This window comes from Scyliorhinus canicula, chromosome 8 (assembly GCF_902713615.1).
Source record: "Scyliorhinus canicula chromosome 8, sScyCan1.1, whole genome shotgun sequence".
Lineage (NCBI taxonomy): Eukaryota > Metazoa > Chordata > Chondrichthyes > Carcharhiniformes > Scyliorhinidae > Scyliorhinus > Scyliorhinus canicula.
Genome location: NC_052153.1, coordinates 83,821,843 through 83,843,446, shown reverse-complemented (window position 1 = coordinate 83,843,446; position 21,604 = coordinate 83,821,843). Strand labels below are relative to the sequence as shown.

General features: G+C 46.3%; 1 protein-coding gene across 6 annotated transcripts in view; it reads left to right on the top strand.

Moving 5' to 3' along the window:
• LOC119970362 (solute carrier family 28 member 3-like) overlaps positions 1-21,604 on the top strand; it is a 422,249-nt gene that overhangs the window by 226,427 nt on the left and 174,218 nt on the right. For all 6 annotated transcript variants that reach the window (XR_005461594.1, XM_038804850.1, XM_038804849.1 and 3 more), the window contains exons 10-11: positions 969-1,049; positions 20,505-20,630. Coding sequence is in view for 5 of the 6 variants with exons in the window: in XM_038804850.1 (XP_038660778.1) it covers positions 969-1,049; positions 20,505-20,630 (207 nt within the window). In the remaining variant the exon portion in view is untranslated. The remainder of the gene's footprint in view (positions 1-968; positions 1,050-20,504; positions 20,631-21,604) is intronic.

Below are 21,604 nucleotides of genomic sequence, written 5' to 3'. Positions count from 1 at the left end.
GGGTGTTGCCCTGGGTAGGGCGCCGGCAGGTGGTGGCCAGGTGGGGTGTAGTTGGCAGAGGATGGGGTGTGGGCAGCCATATGGCTGGTGTCACCCTGCAGAACCAGGGCCAAGGTGGGTGGTCATGGGGTGCACAGCAAGATGCCTGCCTTGCAGGCCGTGGCAATGACGGTCCAGGACTGGACACCTCCCCAGTCCCCTGGGGGGTCACCCCAGGTACTCGACCTGATCCTATTCCTTTATCTCTCCCTCATCAGCCCCGACACTGGTTTCACAATGTTTAAAAGCAGAAGTGAACCATGCCGTCGGGAACTCAGCCCATCGGAGGCAGAGAATCACGGAGGCCCAGGAGAATACTGGTCAGGCCCTCTAATGACATGCAAGCAGTGTTTACTGTACGTGCATTCCGAACCGCATTGACGCCGCTATCGAGGTGACGGAGCATTTTGATTTGGCCTCAAATTGGTGCCCGCCGCGATTTTAGCATTGGAACCTATTCTCCGCCCAATCGCGTTTCACGATTTTGGCGTCAGCCTACACAGAATCCCGCCCCATATGTTTTTCAGGGTTACTGGAGACAGCCTGGTCATGTTGTTTTTCTATCAGATTGTATGTTTCAATTATCTTTTAATGAATTATCTTAATTACATTGAAATACAGTGTGAAATGTCACAAATTGGTATCCACCTTCAATGAAAACTAGAGTGTAATTGAATTATCACAAAGAGAATATTGTTTTGTTGTGCATAATGTTATCTCATTTATATCTATCATATTCTTTCAAATGGTAAAACAATTGTAAGATGCTTAACATTACTAACAGGTCAATTTAAAACTTTACCACTAAAATCTCCCCGATTCGAAAAAATACTAATTTACAATAAAATATAATATTTAAATGTTACAGAATTTAGTTTTCTTTATAATAATATTCCTTGAGATACTTCAGACTCTTTTCCATTGTTCAGATTGGTTGGATAATGCAAATATCCATGAATACAACTCCCGCAGAGTCATTGGTAGCAGCAGGCAACATATTTGTGGGACAGGTGAGTGCTACTTAGGCGGAAAAGTTCAGTAGAGTTAGGATTGGCTATCTTCCAGATTTAAATGTTGCAAGGTAAAAAATTTTTTTGCCTCCATTTGGGCACCAGGCAGACAGAACCCATCTGATCTGAGATTTACCTACAATGATCTGAACCTGCCTGCAAATCCCCGGCATTTCCTTTGTGTAGGTTACTTCCAACAGGGCCTTGCACCTCAAAATTTTGTTGGAAATGCAGAATCTGCCTTAGGCCTCCCTTGTGGCCTTTCCTTCCATTTCCAGATCTGAGAAGAGCAGGCACATTGCTGATGGCCAAATTCTTCTGATGCCCTAATGTTGCAAGATTATTTGGTGCCTCACAAAGAAGTCTCACAAAGAAGGCTTGTATGGTTGAACATAAGCCGTTTATTATTTCCCTGAACTATATACATCTCCAAGATACAGTCCCGCATGGGTACTGTCTTGATGTTGGCTCCCTCCAGACTCTACAACTCAATCTCCCCTCAGGTGACTCTGTACATCACTAAGCGGGCGATACTGTTTTTGAATCCCACATTAACCCTTGCTTTGTCCAACACCTCACTCTAAGTTCTTTTCAAAATATCCTTAAAATACAATCTTTACTTGCTACTCTTCACCACCCCCCAAGTTTCTGATTTATAAATACTGGTGGTTTGCCGATTCTTCCAGATCTTGTTCTTGCCACGTTTAGAGGAATTATAGTCTCAGATGCTTTGGTTTGACATTGTCTACTTGGTGTTTAAATTGTAGTACTCTGTGCTTCTGACATTTGGTTTTCTCCATTTAATTTGTCTTTTATGCTCCTTCGAGTTGAATTTCTCCTTTTTCGGGAACCCATCTGCTTTGTTTGAACACCATGGGCACAATTTCCCCCAAAAATGACAACGTGTCAGGCTCCGACTAAACACCAGCCTGTTTCTCCCCAGAGAAACAGCCAGGTTTTTTCTTCAGGTCTTCTGATGCTTTGTCAGAAAAAAGTAGGGGAACATGTTTTGCGCTGCCATTCTTGACGGGTGTCGCCTAAAGCCCAACTCCACAGAGATTGGGTGCCTTTTTTAAAGGATGCTGTCACGGGAATGTCCCTTGAAGAAAGGTTTTGTCTTATCACATGGCTTCAGTGATGTCATTGTGTGGGTGGAGCTGGACTGTGGCTCTGAGTGTTTTTTACTTTCGATTTGAGGTTTGGATTGGCTTGAAATTCCCAGGTTGAAAGAAGTGCCTCTCTATCTTCATTTTAAAGCTGTTTCCAGAATGCTTGCTAACTTAAAAGAGATTGCTTTCTGGAAGGAATTCAAATCTGCTGTTTGAAAATAGGAACAGAGTATCAATAACAAGTCGCAAAGAAAGTGAGAAAGGCCACGCCTTTGAAAAGGGGTTTCTGGTTTTACTTGGATTTTGTTATTGAATTGAAACAGTTAAGGGGGAATTTATTAAGGGTTATACATAGGCTACTGTAGCTGTGTGTTGCCTTTATGTTTGTAGTTGATAAAAATTCTTGCTGTTTGTGTTTATACAAATGTTAACTAAATACTTAGAGTAAAGCTTGTTTTTTTGATTAAAAGCGCCTAAGAAGTCCGTTGAATAACACCTGAAAGGCAGGCTCTTGTGCTCATCTTAGCCAAATTCAACAAATAGTTATATGTCAGGTGAACTTCATAATATACTTTGGAGTTTTCTAAACCCTGTCCCATAACAGAACTGGGGGCTCATGGGATAAAAGTCTTATTTTCGTGATTGGGTTGGCTTAGTGAACCGAAAGACAGTGAGGGGTGAGCATATCTTTGTTTTCTTTTTAAGTGTTGTATTCAAGTTTAAATAGGAAGTGTGGACAATGGCTCTTTTCAGAGGCTCAGAGTTGTTTGGGGGTGGAAAAGGTCACACGTAGTACCTTACAAACAGAGACTAAAAAAATGGTTTTAGATTTGGCAAAAAACATTGCAGTTAACATTGCCTGACAAAATACGAAAAGAAGAGGTAATTGCAGCAGTAGCTGAGCATTTAAAATTGCCTGAGACACAGTCTGATTCATTGGAAATGGCAAGAGTTCAATTACAGATCATGCAGCTTGAACATGAAAAAGAATTGAAGCAGCTTGAATACGAAATGAGGGAAAAAGAAAGAATAGCCCTAACAGAATAAAAAGCGAGAGAAGGGAGGTACAGATCAGGGGAAAAGAAAAGGAGAGAGAAGAAAGGGAAAAAGAAAGAATAGCCCTTGCAGAACAAAAGGAAAAAGAGAGCGAGGGAAAAGAAAGGGAGAGGAAAAAAGAAGAGCGAGACTTTGAACTTCGGAAACTGGCCATGAAACGTGAAAGTCAGTTAAAATCGGCGGAGGTAAAGAGAAACATACAGTCTGAGGATAGTGAGCAAGAGAGTCATAGTCAAAGGTTTGTTAGGGATCAATTTAAATATGTCCAAGCATTGCCAAAATCTGATGAGAAGGATTTAGAAGCCTTTTTCATTTCATTTGAGAAAGTAGCTAAACCAATTAAATGACCACAGGACATGTGGGTATTACTGATTCAAACAAGGTTGGTAGGTAGAGCTAGTGAAGTGTTTGCATCACTATCAGAAGAGGTGTCTTAGATGCATATGAACTAGTGCCTGAAGCCTACAGACAAAGGTTTAGGGTAAGGCAAGAACCTGGTCAAACATAGATAGAGTTTGAAAGGATCAGAGTAATTTTGATAGGTGGATAAGGGCTTTGAAAATAGACCAAACGTATGAAGCTGTTCGAGAAATGATAATTTTGAACAAGTTTAAAAATTCAATTCCTGATGTAGTGAGAACTAATGTGGAAGAGCAGAGGGTTAAAACTGCGAGATTAGCAGCAGAAATGGCAGATGATTATGAATTAATTCATAAATAAATTAAAGTTTAGTTTCCAACATCAGTTTCAGCCTGTGAGGGATAGAAACTGGGGAAAAGAGAAATACTCAAGTGGTAAAGGTAAAGGAGATCTAATGGAAGTTAATAAGGATAGTGTACCTCAGATTAAAAAGGAAATCCAGGAGTGTGGAAGAGAAATGAAAAGTTTCAGATGTTTTTACTGTGATAAACTAGGCCATGTAAAGTCACAGTGTTGGGGTTGAAGAAAAGCACTGGGAAGGCTGATGTGGTAAAACAGGATAAGCCAGTGGTGTTTGTTAAAGTGGGAAAAGAAAGCCCAATTGAAGCGAACGAGGTGCAAAAAGAATGTACAGCTTATCAAGAGCTGATTGATAAGGTGCCAGATCTCTTTGAAGAATTAACTTTTGTGGGTAAAGTCTACTCATGTGTACCAGGAGGAGTAGGTAAACAAGTAAAAACTTTAAGAGATATGGGAGCTAGGCAATCTTAAATGGTAAGAGATGAGGAGTTATGTGGTTTGGGAAGAATGTTTCCAGAAATGGTTGTAATATGTGGAATTCAGGGTGAGAAGAGCAGTGTTCCATTATATAAGGTGAAGTTGGAGAGTCCAGTGAAGAGTGGTGAAGTGGTGGTAGGAGTAATATAGAAACTATCTTGTCCAGAATATAGTTTATCTTGCGTAATGATATAGCTGGATCGCAGGTGGGAGTGATGGCTACTGTGGTTGATAAGCATTTTTCCTGATTGTGTAGTAACAAGGTCACAAAGTCACAGGTTAAGACAAGAGGAGAAATCAAAGAGTGAAGATAAAGTTGAAGTTCAATTATCAGAAACGATTTTTGATCAGATGGTTGGAAAAGAACAAGAACAAGTGGAGGATGAGGTGGATATTTTAATCCAGAAAAATTGGAGGAGTTACAACTGAAAGATAGAGAAATAAAATGGATGTATCAGAAAGCATACATGGACGAGGAATCTCGATGTATACCAGAATGTCATTACCTTAAAAATGATGTCTTTATGAGAAAATGAAGACCTTTACATATGCAGTTGGATGAAAAGTGGGCAGAAGTTAATCAAGTGGTATTGCCGGTAGGATATAGAAAGGGGTGTTGCGAGTAGCACATGAGGTACCAGTAGGAGGTAATTTAGGAACATAGAACATACAGTGTAGAAGGAGGCCATTCGGCCCATTGGTGCACCAACTCACTTAAGCCCTCACTTCCACCCTATCCCCATAACCCAATCACCCCTCCCAACCTTTTTGGACACTATGGGCAATTTAGCATGGCCAGTCCACCTAACCTGCATGTCTTTGGACTGTGGGAGGAAACCGGAGCACCCGGAGGAAACCCATGCAGACACGGGGAGAACGTGCAGACTCTGCACAGATAGTGACCCAGCGGGGAATCGAACCTGGGACCCTGGCGCTGTGAAGTCATAGTGCTATCCATTTGTGCTACCATGCCCATCAGTAGGGAAGTAAGGAAAACTCAAGCTAAAATACTAAAACATTTTTATTGGCCTGGACTGCATAAAGATACAGTTAAATTTTTTCGATCGTGTCACACATGTCAAGTGAGAGGGAAACTTCAAGCGGTGATAAAAATAGCACCCTTAATACCCATTCTAGCATTTGAGGAACCTTTTACAAGGGTCTTAATTGATTGTGTAGGACCGCTTCCTAAAATGAAAAGTGGGAATCAATATCTTTTGACTTTAATGGATGTGTCTACTACGTGTCCAGAGGCCATTCCAGTGCACAATATTACAGCTAAAAAGATTGTGGAGGAGTTACTTAAATCTTTTACTAGATATGGACTATCCACATACTAGATATGGACTAACCACAGAAATACAATTAGATCAAGGATCAAATTTTACCTCTTGGTTATTCAAGTAAGTTTGGATAGCATAGGAGTAATCCGGTGGCGGCGATGTGCTGAGCAGATGCACGTCAGGTAGCTATCCGCCCAATCGGACCCAATTTACCAGAGAGTTTGACCTAAAAAGCCTCCTAAAACCCACCCGACCACAAAAGATACAGAAGAAGAAGATGCCTACCAACAATAGATTGAGGGGATGGCGAGAAATTAGAAGCAGCAGCGAAGGAAAGGGGCAGGAACAACGGGAGAACGGACAGGTGGCTCCACAGGGCGAGGCGGCGACCCAGGTGAACCAGGAGGAGGAAAGATCGGCGACCCGATCGGCGGAACAAGAGCAGGCATAACACTCCTCACACCAACTTATTTCACCTTACACCCACGCTTCTTTGTTTCAGCCCTTCCTCATGTCCCCATCTGTCTACCGAACTTCGATAGTCACTTCGGATTTTTCCCTTTGAGTTGGGAATCTGGAGTCGGGCAATTTCCCAACATCGCAATCTGCCTCAAATGGCCATGCCTGTATATCGTATTTTCATCCTGGAGTGTTGGCGCAGATTAGAGTCAGGAACGTGACCTGCTGAAGGAGGACTTAGGCATAATCTGTGACGCAAATGGTATCAGAAATGAAGGCGGGTCCATCCTATCCCAATAAACAACCTGCCGTGAGCCCAGTACATTTATCGCTTCACCGCATAGGAAACTGTTCAGGAAGAAAGTGCAAATACTGAAGATTGGTCAGAAAATGATGGTCAACATTTCAACAGGTAGCTGAACTTTCACCTGTGAGTATGTACTTTAAGTTTATAAAAAATAGGAGCAGAATTAGGCCATTTAGCCCATTGAATTTGCTTCACCATTCGATCATGGCTGATCTCATCCTGGCCTTAACTCCACCGTCCTGTCCGTTCTCCAAAACCCTTCAATCCATTACCAATTAAAAATCTGTCTAACTCCTCCTTAACTTTACTCACTGTCCCGGCGTCCAACGTACTCTGGGGTAGAGGATTCTACAGATTCACAACCCTTTGGGGGAAGTAGTTTCTCCTCAACTCCATTTTAAATTTGCTACCTCTTATCCTAAGACTATTACCTCTCATTCTAGAATGCTCCACAAGAGGAAGCATCCGCTCCCTGTCTACTTTATCCATAAGGGGCAGCGCGGTAGCATGGTGGTTAGCATAAATGCTTCACAGCTCCAGGGTCCCAGGTTCGATTCCCGGCTTGGGTCACTGTCTGTGCGGAGTCTGCACGTCCTCCCCCGTGTCTGCGTGGGTTTCCTCCGGGTGCTCCAGTTTCCTCCCACAGTCCAAAGATGTGCGGGTTAGGTGGATTGGCCATGATAAATTACCCGTAGTGTCCTAAAAAGTAGGGTTAAGGGGGGGATGTTGGGTTACGGGTATAGGGTGGATACGTGGGTTTGAGTAGGGTGATCATTGCTCGGCACAACATCGAGGGCCGAAGGGCCTGTTCTATGCTGTACTGTTCTATCTATCTATACCTTTTATTATCTTGTATACCTCAATTTGAACTCCCCTCATTCTTCTAAACTCTAGAGAGTACAAGTCTAAACAGATCAATCTATCTTTATATGACAAACCCCTCATCTCTGGAATCAACCTAGTGAGCCTCCTGCCATTGATGATGTAATTGAGGACTGATACATTGTTGCCTTGTGAGAATAACTGTTATAAAAGTTCATTAGTGTCCTCCCAATCTATTGTGGAATCCATTGCTGTCCTCATCTGTGTTGTGATGACCCAGCTCTGAGGACTGTTGTAACAACCTTTCACCATTTCCCCCTCCAAGTATCTGCACTTAACCAAATAAACATGCTGCAGATCACAGCATAGCTCTGCAACTGCTGCATAATCTCAATACATGCCACTCCTGCAAATCATACAAGAGCAGTAAGGCCACCAAGCCTCCACATGGTGAACCCATCACTGAAAATGCCAGACTAAAAAATACAACTCCTTCACTATAAAGGTATCTTGATGACTTATCAATGTACTACACACTTGGATAACATACATACTAAAACAAAACCTTTTCTACTCAAGTGACAGAATGGATGAAAGAGAGCAGCCAGGAGATCTGGGAATTTTCAGCTAATCAGAAAGGTTCTGGTGAACACCAACCCCACTTAGCTTCACTATAGGCTACCTCCATTGTGGCTGGTGCTGGGCTTACTGCAGTCCAAACAGTGTCCACTGCTTCTGACAGCTTTTGGGGGCAGGGCCACGACTGCAGGTAATTGCCGCATGCTGCAATAGGGTGTACAAGTCGAATTGATTCAATTCTTCAGAACTCTATTCATGTATATGGACAGCACGGTAGCACAAGTGGATAGCACTGTGGGTTCACAGCGCCAGGGTCCCAGGTTCGATTCCCCGTTGGGTCACTGTCTGTGCGGAGTCTGCATATTCTCCCCGTGTCTGTGTGGGTTTGCTCCGGCTTCCTCCCACAGTCCAAAGATGTGCAGGTTAGGTGGATTGGCCATGGTAAATTGCCCTTAGTGACTAAAAAGGTTAGGAGGGGTTATTGGGTTACGGGGATAAGGTGGAAGTGAGGGCTTAAGTGGGTCGGTGCAGACTTGATGGACTGAATGGCCTCCTTCTGCACTATGTTCTATATTCTATATGTTGAAAAGGTGTATAAGACCAGACCAGAAAAACGTGTTTGATTCAAATCTCTTTAAAGTGCATTTATCAATGAAACAGAAAAATCATGCAACTCGTTTTTTTTAGCAAGTCTTACCCGGTTCGCTAACAATGATAAACTTGTAATAGGGATGTGACTCCCTTGACACCTGAGAAACTACTTTAACTCAGTCTATGAACCCTTTTAACACAGTTTACTCTACATCTAGGGCCACATCTCTAGGGGCTGGTTTAGTGCACAGCTAAATCGCTGGCTTTGAAAGCAGACCAAGGCAGGCCAGCAGCATGGTTCAATTCCCGTACCAGCCTCCTCGAACAGGCACCGGAATGTGGTGACTAGGGGCTTTTCACAGTAACTTCATTGAAGCCTACTCGTGACAATAAACGATTTTCATTTCAAAAAAGATTTTGAATTCTTCATCCTCTGTGTCTGAGTGGAAGTTTGTTGCGAGCTTGGGGTTGAGGGCATCATAGAAAGCTTTTCTAGTTAGCTATAGATGATATAGGTAAAAGTTTAATTGATAACTCATTAAGAATAATTAACTGACATCATATTAAGCATTAATTTAGTGCAACTATAGCTGGGAATTAATCAGATAAGACTGTATTTTCACATTTCACAAGTTGCTTGAGGCCTGCAGGATCAGTGACTCAACTAACTAAAATACCCTAATGTTTGGTAAAAACATTGTGGCTGTTTCTATAGCAACAGCCAGTCTATGTTGAGATGCAAGTGTCGATAATTTGGGAAATTGGCAAGCGATGGTATGGGAAATTCACACCGATATATTTAAATACATATCTCTCTTAAATTGATGGACAGGCACTTTGGCCGAATTGAGTGAATTATAAATTAAATAAAGCCAATCACAGGTGTAAAGAAGGTGAAACCTTAAGATAATAATCTTCTCAAGAATCACTTGTCGGGATGGAAAAATCCATTCCGGAATCAATCTATCTCTTTCTGAAACCTATTTTCTTGGCTTGCTTTTGCTAAATCGCCATCTTTCTTTTGTTTAAATCACTCAGTCTTTTTATACCGTGTATTATGATTTGAAGAATTACCATGATTTGTACTTTAAACTCAACCATTGTATTCGCCAAAGACAATCTATCTGACTAGCCTGTAAAATGGCTAGTCAGAATTCTCTTAATGTTGTATTGAAAATAAAGTTACCAGTGTGGGCCCCACAAGATGACAAATAAAGCTCAATTGAACTTTGCCAATAAGCACAGTCTTGATCACTGTTCTTTGGGAACTAAGAAGGGATAACGGATATCCAGGGTTCCGAATAGACGCAGAGATCCATTGACTGGCGCTGCGAGAAGAAAGGAGGGAGAAGTGGACCGAAGACCGACCGACCAAAGACCATGCCTTGACGAGAGTACAAGATACCAAATCGTTAACGACGAGGCCCGAAGGCAAAATCACTGACCGGAAGACCGAACTTTGACTTCGATCCGAAGATCGGTGGGACTGAGGTAAGAAATCATCTTTACCTCATTAAAGTCTCAAGCTGCAACGGCTCGCATAACTTCCTCCTATCAAGAAAAGTACCTTAAAAGAAAAGACTGTGCAATTGGGTGAGGGTGCAAATCTATTATCAGACGTCTTATATCACTGTAATTTGGTATATGGCACGGCGCTACAGGTGTACAAATTACAACCTGCCACTCACAGAGTTCTCGATTTGCGGCCCGGGTCAGAAACCTATCCGGAAGAGTAATGGGGGACGAGGAGTTGTTCAATACTTCTCCAAAGCGCGACCGAAGTACTTATCCTACATGTGGGCATGCTAAATCAGATGTCCCACTGCTTCCATGGGTGGAGTAGAGCTCCCCACAACCTCTATGGGTGGCCGAGCTCCACCAGGTGTGTCCACTGATGATATGCTCGGAGATCTTAAATCTTGTATTAATCGGCAGTTTGATTTGTCCAACGCAAATATGGAAATTGAATTAAAATACAGCATTCCCAAGGGCTAATGGTCCCTTGAAAATATAAAAAGAATTTGGGGTAAAACTACCTGAATGAAGGATAGGGAGCGTGTTAGACGGCCTCTTGTGTAATGGGACAGCTCCATAGGCGACAGGAGACAATCGCCAACACAAACCAAGATAGCAAACTTAAGTTCAAGTCCAGGCAGTCTGTGAGCGATTGCAGAAATCAAAACCTAAGTTTGAACAATTAGAAACCCTATTGAGCAAACATGAAAAAACTAAAACTTCATTAACCGACTCGGACTCCAGAGTTCAACAATTACAATCACAAATTGATGGGTTACAACAGGAAAATACCCAGTTACTTAAAGAGAAGTTTGCTCTGGAGACTGAAATGGACGACATGAAGGGTCATAACAAATTGCTGAGAGAAAATTTGGAGGCTCTGAAGCCGGCAAACCTGTTTTTAAACCCTCAGCTGTTTCTCAATTCTCCAACCCAGACAATTCCGCCACAGGCAAAATCAGGATTAATTCTGACCCCGACTATACCGGCATCAGCTCCCGCATTGCAGCCAGTCGCTGCTGCCATGGCGGCCATGAATCCTCTGACACAGACTCCCCAGGTGTGGTCCAGCCAACAATTCCCCATGTCTGTGCCGGGTTCAATGGTCCCTGTCCCCACGAACACTCAACCTCAGCTGGTCCCCACACCCGCCTGCAATGTGAGTGTGGTCGGCCAAAATATGCAGCTAACCCCACCTCAAAGGCCTCCCGGGGCAACTTCAGCAGGCTCCGAGATTGTTATCGCTACACAAAGTGCTGAACAAATGAATCTAGTTAGCTCGGGTGATGACAGTGATGCAAAAATCAAACTTAGTGGTGTTAAGTAATGGGTTAAAAGACATTGCAATTAGTTGTCTCATTTATGTTAAGTGTCCAATAATTGACACTGATATGTAAAGGGTCTTCAGGTGGCCTCTGGGTCTGGTGATGTGTAGAGTTTTGTGCAGAGTCTGTTGGAAGAAATAAAAGTGTGTTGGTGAAAAAGGAACAGAACTTTTGTCTTCATACCACAGAATCTAATATGTCGAACAAGTGGCAGGACCGGAACATTACGACTCGCCCCATTACGCATCAAACGGGTTAAGGTTGAAGCGACCAAAACAACCAAAAACGATGTAACTACCACTAGATCTCAATATACCCGACATTAGATTGATGATCCGGCAGACCCCGATGAAATTGATCGATGGTCCAAAGAACTCCCGCTCCGAAAAAGGGGGCTTAGCCACCTGGGATCAGCTAGAGCGCTTACAGAATATTTACAGTCTCCATCCGTTAGATGGAGGCAGACACAAAAATTATAGCTGCCCGACCGGCAATACCAGGGGCTGGATTCTCCGAAATCACATTCGGCGTGGGGACGGAGAATCCAATTTCACGCCGAAATTGGGGCCGCCGCTGGTCCGACGATTTTCCGGAATCCGAGGATCAGTGTGATCATGGAGTACGCCACGCGGCTGGGCAGCCCATTAGTAGAGGCTAGCCCAGCGATCCTTCGCTCCCGACCGGCCAGGTTCCCGACGGCTTGGAAGTAACCACTAATGCCGGTCGGGATGCTGGCGTGGCAGCTGCGGACTCAGTCTGCGGCCGCCCTGGTGGGGGACAAGGGATCATACACCAGGAGGATTGGGGGGTGGGTGGGGGGTTTTAGGCAGCCGGGGGTTAGATCTGTGCGATCTGATGCTCAGGCGAGCGGCCGATCGGTGGGGTCTAAGTTTTATATCTGCCTCTGCGGTCCAAGTCCGCCATGAGCTCGGCAAGGCCGTCACTGTGCACATGGGCAGCACGGTAGCATGGTGGTTAGCATAAATGCTTCACAGCTCCAGGGTCCCAGGTTCGATTCCCGGCTGGGTCACTGTCTGTGCGGAGTCTGCACGTCCTCCCCGTGTGTGCGTGGGTTTCCTCCCACAGTCCAAAGATGTGCGGGTTAGGTGGATTGGCCATGCTAAATTGCCCGTAGTGTCCTAAAAAAAAGTAAGGTTAAGGGGGGGATTGTTGGGTTACGGGTATAGGGTGGATACGTGGGTTTGAGTAGGGTGATCATTGCTCGGCACAACATCGAGGGCCGAAGGGCCTGTTCTGTGCTGTACTGTTCTATGTTCTATGCGCGGACTCAAAACCGGAAGTGCGGGGGCCCGTATCTGCAGCTAAATCTGCGTGAATTACTACAGGTCCCTGCAGGGCAGTGAATTAGCTGTACTTTTTCCCAGGAATCTCCAGCGTTTTTGCGGCGGCATGGGGGACATAGCCTCATTTAGGAGAATCCAGTCCCAAGCTAGTTCCACACCGTCGCGAACTCGTCGGTTGAAAGCGGAGGATCGCTGGTCTGGCCTCTGTCAATCAGCCCCGAGCCGCGCGGCGTACTCCACGATCATGCCGCTTCTCGGTTCCCGGAGCATCGCTGACCAGTGGCAGGCCCGATTTCAGCGTGAAATTGGATTCTCCTTCACCCGCACCGAATGCGATTTTGGCGTGGGGCTGCGGAGAATCCAGCCCATAGTTCACATTAGCTTATGCAAGAAGTGAGGTGATAAACTGAAATGTATCCCGCATAGTGGTAACAATCTCTCGTTGAATTTGTGATATCGTCGGGAATTTAAAAGTACAGCTTACCTTGTTTAAAGTTAGCGGGAGATTTCTCAATACAACTGGATGAAAGTGCAAATATTATAGATTGTGCAACCTTGTTAGCCTACATTAGGTATGTTTGGCACAATTAATTTATTGAGAAATTATTGTACTGCTTGACATTAGCAACCTGCACGAGTGGCACACAGATCTTTAAAGCATTGAATACCTATGGGTTGTAGAATACTTGACTGGGCTAATTGCAAAGGAATCCCAAGCAATGGGGTATCATGGTAGCATAGTGGTTATCACAGTTGCTTCACAGCTCCAGGGTCCCAGGTTCGATTCCCAGCTTGGGTCACTGTCTGTGCGGAGTCTGCACATTCTCCGCGTGTTTGCGTGGGTTTCCTCCAGGTGCTCTAGTTTCCTCCCATGGTCCAAAGATGGGCAGGTTAGGTTGATTGGCTATGCTAAATTGCCCTTAGTGTCCAAAAAGGTTAGGTGGGTGTGGTGAATGTAACTTAGTAATTCACACTGTATTTACCAATACCATTGTAAGCGCTGTAGCGTTATCCGACCACTAGGGGGAGTATCTCTGGGAATGCTCAGGAGTTTGTACAGGGCTCCACCCTTGGCTCCGCCGACGACTCCTCCCCCGGACTACTGTATAAATACCCTTGTCCAGAGCCAGCCTACCAGTTCATCGAGAGTTCAACGGGTAACAGGCTGGCTCTGTAGTAAGTAGATTAAAACCACTGTTCATATCTTAAAGCACATGTCTAGTGAATTGATGGGTCCATCAATTTAATCTACTTAAGAACAGTCAGGATCGATCATGGAATCAGCCCTCAAGCCTGGACGCCTGGAACGCGACCCACAGGATGCAGAGGCAAAATAAATCTTCTCCCACTGGTTGCGGTGCTTTAAGGCCTCCCTGGCAGAAGCGAGCACAGCCGAAACAACAGAGGAACAGGAGTTAAGTCTACTGCACACGAGGGTGAGCCACAGAATCTCTACGCAACTAAACTCGGCCGGTTCATATACTGCAGCGCTAGCGATACTCGATAAGATGTATGTAAGGCCCATTAACGAAGTTTACGCACGCCATGTGTTCACAACTCGCCGCCAGCAGCCTACAGAATCACTCGCCGAATTTTTAAGAGAGCTCAATAATCTATCAAATGACTGTAACTATCAAGCGGTTACCGCGGCTGAACATAGAGAACTTGCTGTACACGATGTTTTTGTAGCGGGCCTCAGGTCTAATTATGTGCGCCAACGACTGCTGGAAAAGGGGGCCCAAGACTTAGAAACAACTACGGAAATTGCTACCACGATGGAGGTCTCCTTCCGCAGCCTCACCTCGTTCCCCGTGGACCCTGCGACCCAATCATGGGCCCCCGACCAGCGACTCCCCCAGGCCTGTGCCACGCGGCCGCCCAGCCACCATGCTGCCCCAGCCAGCCACTATGCTGCTCCAGCCAGCCACTATGCTGCTCCAGCCTGCCATTTCTGCGGCCAGAATCAGCACCCGCGGCAGCACTGCGCGGCCCGCAACGCGGCCTGCAGCAGCTGCGGGCGGAAAGGTTACTACGCGAGAGTGTGCCTTGCAAAAAGGGCCCCAGCTTCCAACTCCCCAGCGGCACAAAGTAATCGCTCCCCACACCCGCAGGCCCGCGGGGCCCGAAACGCTGCGGCCTATGCCCCGACCCCGCCCCTTCCCGCCACGTGCGATCCATGGGGGCCGCCATCTTGGCAAACCTCCACCACGCGGCTGGCCACGTGCGACTCATGGGGGCCGCCATCTTGGACGCCTTCTTCCTCGCCGCCCGCCACGTGCGATCCACGTGCCCGACCTGCATCTCCACACTCGGGCAACTCATCGGAAGAGTACGACCTCCCCGGGCGCTCGTCACGCGGCCCGCAACTCGGCGCAGTCACGCTGGATCAATCACGCCCGAAGCATCTGCGAAATTCGATGGCAGAGGTCCAAATGAATGGGTACAACACGCCATGCCTTTTCGACTCCGGGAGCACTGAGAGCTTCATACACCCAGACCTGGTAAGACGCTGTTCGCTCCCCGTTTTCCCCGTGCGGCAAACAATCTCACTCGCTTCAGGCTCCCATTCTGTCCAGATCCAGGGGCGCACCGCCGCGACACTCACAATCCGAGGCACTAGCTACTCAAAATTTCAACTCTACGTTTTGCCCGACCTCTGCGCGCCACTCTTATTAGACCTAGATTTTCAGTGTAACCTTAAGAGCCTCACCCTCAACTTCGGCGGGCCCCTGCCTCCACTCACTATCTGTAGCCTCGCTACGCTGTGAATCTCCCCCCGTCCTCTCTTTGCTAATCTCACAAAGGACTGTAAACCCGTAGCCACTCGTAGCAGGCAACAGCCTGCAGGATAGGGTATTTATCAGTTCAGAGGTCCGAAGGCTTCTCAGTGAGGGGATTATAGAGGCCAGCAATAGTCCCTGGAGAGTTCAGGTGGTTGTCGTTAAGACCGGGGGAAAATTCCGCATGGTTGTTGACTATAGTCAGACCATAAATAGATTTACGCTCCTCGGCGCGTATCCCCTCCCCAGGATTGCAGACATGGTAAATCAGATCGCCCAGTATCGGCTCTTTTCCACGGTGGATCTGAAGTCTGCATACCACCAGCTCCCAATCCGCCCGGTGGACCGCCACTACACGGCATTCGAGGCCGATGGCCGCCTCTTTCATTTCCTCCGGGTCCCCTTTGGCGTCACTAATGGGGTCTCGGTGTTCCAACAAGCAATGGACCGAATGGTGGACTGTGGTGGTATGATTTGCATAGTTGTCTGCCATTGGTGCAGAACACCGGCTTACCATTGGCCCTGGTCGGTCATGTGCCTCTCGACCGATTGGTTGAGACCAGTCATGTGAGTTAACCACGCCTCCATACCGAGGTATAAATAGTCAGAATGCCCGCCAGTCGTCCATTTATTGTAGTCGACCGCAGGGCTAAGTTCTAGCTTATTAAAGCCTAACTTTTGTACACAACCCGTCTCACGTGCAATTGATGGCTCATCATGGACCAGTACAGGCTGCGGGCCACGTTCCCGTACTTGGATAACGTTACCATCTGCGGCTATGACCAGCAGGACCACGACGCCAACCTCCACCAGAGGTTTTCTCCAGACGGCACAGAAATTAAACATCACCTACAACAAAGAGAAATGCCTTTTCCGCACAAACAGACTGGCCATCCTCGGCTACGTCGTGGAAAACGGAGTCCTGGGCTCAGACCCGGACCGTATGCGCCCCCTCTTAGAACTCCCCCTTCCCCATTGCCCCAAGGCCCTCAAACGGTGCTTGGGCTTCTTCTCCTACTCCGCCCAGTGGGTCCCTCAATATGCGGACAAAGCCCGCCCACTCTTTAAGGCCACACGATTTCCCCTGTCAGCTGAGGCACGCCAGGCCTTCAACTGCATCAAGGAGGACATCGCCAAAGCGGCCTTGCGAGCGGTGGATGAATCCTCTCCATTCCAGGTTGAGAGCGACGCCTCAGAGGTAGCTCTAGGAGCCACGCTAAATCAGGCAGGGAGACCAGTCGCATTTTTCTCCCGTATCCTCTCCGCTTCAGAACTCCGACACTCCTCAGTCGAGAAAGAAGCACAAGCCATTGTGGAGGCTATTCGTCACTGGAGGCACTACCTTGCAGGTTGGGGTTCACCCTCATCACCGACCAAAGATCAGTTGCCTTTATATTTGATAACTCGCAAAGGGGCAAAATAAAAAATGATAAAATTCTTCGGTGGAGGATCGAACTCTCCACCTATAGCTACGATATTAAGTATCGACCCGGGAAGCTCAACGAGCCTCCGGATGCCCTGTCCCGCGGGACATGCGCCAGCGCGCAGATTGACTGACTGAAAGTCATCCACAACGACCTCTGCCACCCGGGGGTCACCTGGCTCGCCCACTACATCAGAGCCCGAAACCTGCCTTTCTCCAACGAGGAGGTAAAAGCGGTCACCAGGGACTGCAAGATCTGTGCGAAGTGCAAACCACACTTCTATAGACCAGACAGGGCCCACCTGGTCAAGGCTTCTAGGCCCTTTGAACGCCTCGCGATTGATTTCAAAGGGCCACTCCCTCAACTAACAAGAACGTTTACTTTCTAAACGTCGTAGATGAGTTCTCCCGTTTCCCATTTGCTATCCTGTGCCCCGACATGACCTCCCACACAGTCATTAGGACCCTGCATAGCATCTTCACCCTGTTTGGTTTCCCCAGCTACGTGCACAGCGACCGGGGTTTGTCCTTCATGAGCGACGAGCTGCGTCACTACCTGCTCGACAAGAGCATTGCCTCGGGCAGGACTACCAGCTACAACCCCAGGGGGAACGGGCAGGTGGAGAGGGAGAACGCGACGGTCTGGAAGACCGTCCTAATGACCCTCCGGTCTAGAAAGCTCCAAGTCTCCCAGTGACAGGAAGTCCTCGCAGGCGCGCTCCACGCTATTTGGTCCCTTTTATGCACAGCGATCAATCAGACCCCTCACGAGAGGCTCTTCATTTTTTCTAGGGGCACTACCACGGGAGTCTCACTTCCGGCATGGCTGAGGACACCGGGCCCAATACTCCTGAGGAAACATGTCAGGGCACACAAAACCGACCCCCTTATTGAGAAGGTGCGCCTGCTCCCCTCCAACCCCCAGTACGCCTTTGTCGAGTTCCCTGATGCCCGTCAGGACACAGTATCCCTCCGGGATCTGGCACCCGCCGGATCCAGCGCCCCCTCTACCCCCACAGAAGGACCCCTCACCCTACACCCCATGCTGCCGCCCCCTCACGTTCCCGAGCCCACGAGCTCACTCCACCAGTTCCGTGCACCCGCGCCGGCCAGCCCCCACCGCCTCCAGTCGAACCAGAAGAGTACGAAGCTCGGACACAACCCTCCCTGGAGTCCGTCATCGTACCCCAGCACACAACACCCATCCAGCCACCGCAAGAGGCTGCAACCCTGGTGCTCCGCAGATCACAGCGGACTGTTCGACCACCGGACATACTTACTTTGTAGACCACCACCCACGCCGGACTTGATTTTTTTGCAGGGGGTGAATGTGGTGAATATAACGTAGTTATTCACACTGTATTTACCAATACCATTGTAAGCGCTGTAGCGTTCTCCAACCTCTAGGGGGAATAGCTCTGGGAATGCTCAGGAGTTTGTACAGGGCTCCACCCTTGGCTCCACCCATGACTCCTCCCCCTGGACTACTGTATAAATACCCTTGTCCAGAGCCATTTCATCGAGAGTTCAACGGGTAACAGGCTGGCTCTGTATTAAGTAGATTAAAACCATTGTTCATATCTTAAAGCACGTGTCTAGTGAATTGATGGTTCCATCAGTGGGGTTACGGGGTTAGCGTGGAGGTGTGGGGATAGGATGGAGGTATGGGCTTAGGTGGGGTGCTCTTTCCAAGAGCCGGTGCAGACTCAATGGGCCGAATGGTCTCCTTCTGCACTGATTCTATGAATAGAAAAACAGTGGAGTTGTTAGAAGGATTAAGGAGGGAGATAGTCAGGACATTGTTTGGAATCATAGTTTTATTCATTTCGAGACATTGGCATTGAAAGGAATTCCATCCAATCTTGAAGTGTCGAAAGATGTTGTGAAAGCACTGGACTGCATTGAACACAGTGCGCTCAATAGTAGGCTTATCGAAGCTCTGTATACTGAAATCTATGCAGAACATACACATTAATTGTTTCACACAGTGGTATTTTGGCTGTCAAGGGGTTGGGTGCTTGGCAGAGTGTATGAACTGAGGAATGAAATACATGCTTTCCTCCTTGAGAAATGGTCCCCTCTGGCTAATTCGTTCAGTGACAAAATCTCCATCTTAGCTTGAAGACATTGTTTGGATTCTATCCGAACTGAGCCTAAAATTGCAAGGAAAGGGTGATGATGTTTTTCAGCACGGGTAATAAATAGATGCTTTCCAAAAGTAATTGAAACTATGGCAAGTGCAACTAAAAAGTCCCTACTACTGCATGTTCCCCACAATGTTGTGGCACGTTAAAGAAAACAATGCTAGTAAGAAAACTATTAATGAGCTGACACACCTTATTTAGTTCTAGTCACTACTTTTCAGAGGAGAAATTTGACATTTTAAGACGAGGTCGATGAAAAATCCCTTGATTTCAAAAGCCAGAGTCAGCTGACTCCTACTGAGGAGACTGAGTGGCTGCACCTGATCGATGACAACATGTTAAAAACACTACAACTCCTTACGGTTGTCATCGTTCTGGATTAGCATCTCCCAGGATAATCCAGTGTTGAGTAAAAGTAGCATTTTGGTGCTATTTCCCTTCACAATGACAAAAGTGGAGGTAACACAAAGGAACCAACTGAACTCTGCACCTGATATGCGCATTGCCCTCTCATCCTGATTGGAGTGAGATTGTGCAGACGAAGCAGGCTCACCTATCACATTAAGTAAATGAATGTTGCTGCCATATAGGATTGATGTGTCTTGACTGGAGGCATTTTGGTATGAGGCATGGGGTTTGCTTGGATATATTTATACTCACAAAGGCACGGGCATTTAAAATCCACTGAATTGTCAGAAAAATAGAAGCAGCGTGTAAGACAAGGCTTGATCTTCTGGTGAAAAAGTCTTGTCTTAATACACCAAAGAATACGATAATTGCCTGAAGTAAAATCCAATATTTGCTACCAGCAGCTGTGGGGTTGCTTGCGACTTTCTGGCTGGTGGGTAGGGCCAACTAAAATTTCCACCTCAGTTCTCATTCCCCGTGTCTTCTTCTAGTGATCTTGCAGCATCTGTGAAGATACAATGAATCGCTGAGAATTTTAGATAAATAAGGTTACTGCACAATTTTCCTTTTAGGCTACGTCAGAGATCTCTCCATGATAACTCCAGATAAATGAAGGAATAGAATTTTCATTATGGCACCTCAGACATACTTTTCTCCAGGCTTCTATAATATGAAGTGGCTTGGTACATAACTGATATAACACCTACTTTGCTTCTCTTTTCAAATCATTTTACTTTTTCCGATGTTGCAAGAATATTTGGGGGTGATAGAGGATCTACTTATCAGTCCACCTTCTCTCAAAAATGCTTGAACTGCAGTTTTCAATCTTTTTGCCTTCTGTGTCCAGAATGATGTTTCTCTATTAGAAACTCCAATTCAATTTCAGAAAAGTTTTCAGCTCTCCTTTTCACCCTGTTCACTGTTGCAGTTTCTCTTTTCTATTTCCTTATGTTGTGAGATATCTGACTTGGGCAACAACAGAGTGAGAGGCTGTCGGGAAGCTGGCGGCCTCACCTTAAAAACCTAATCCTTATAAAATGCTTTCTATAAAGGAGTAATCCCTGCTCATTCTGAAAGAAAAGTGCACTTCTCACAAACTTGTGTTTTGATGTCAAATTCTAAAATGCCTACTCTTGTTATATGTTCGGCATAGACTGAATCGCCACTGCTAATTCGTCCTTATATAGAGGCTCTCACGAGGTCGGAATTACATTCTGTAATGACTAGTGGATTTGCTACGATTGCAGGATCCGTTCTGGGAGCATATATTTCATTTGGGGTGAGTGATGGACATAAGCTATTACAATATGACAAAAGCAGAAGATTATTGTCCTGTTATGATTCTGCATATTTTTAATATTGATAATAATTATGAATAATACAACTTTTCCCCAAGTTTAACATAACTGATAGACTTCAAGGACTGAATGTAGAAGAGGGTCAGAGTTGGGCATCAGCCTACTGCCTCGCCTCAGTTTCTTGAGTCGAACATATTACCTAAATAACACAAGCTCCTGTAGGAGGCCCATCACTGAGCGTCCTTCTTGCTACTCAGGTGGAAGGTGTGGCAGTGGAAAAGCAGGAAAGTTGATGCAGGAACATGAAGATAAATTAGTAAGTTTGCAGATAGAACATAGAACATTACAGCGCAGTACAGGCCCTTCGGCCCTCGATGTTCGCCAACCTGTAAAACCAATCTAAAGCCCATCTACACTATTCCACTATCATCCATATGTTTATCCAATGACCATTTAAATGCCATTAATGTTGGTGAGTCCACTACTGTTGCAGGCAGGGCATTCCACGCCCTTACTACTCTCTGAGTAAAGAACCTACCTCTGACATCTGTCCTATATCTATCTCCCCTCAATTTAAAGCTATGCCCCCTCTTGCTAGCCATCACCATCCAAGGAAAAAGGCTCTCACTGTCCACCCTATCTAATCCTCTGATCATCTTGTATGTCTCTATTAAGTCACCTCTTAACCTTTTTCTCTCTAACGAAAACAGCCTCAAGTCCCTCAGCCTTTCCTCATAAGATCTTCCCTCCATACCAGGCAACATCCTGGTAAATCTCCTCTGCACCCTTTCCAATGCTTCCACATCCTTCCAATAATGTGGCGACCAGAACTGCACGCAATACTCCAAATGCGGCCGCACCAGAATTTTGTACAGCTGCAACATGACCTCATTGCTCCGAAACTCAATTCCTTAACCAATAAAAGCTAACACACGGTACGCCTTCTTAACAATCC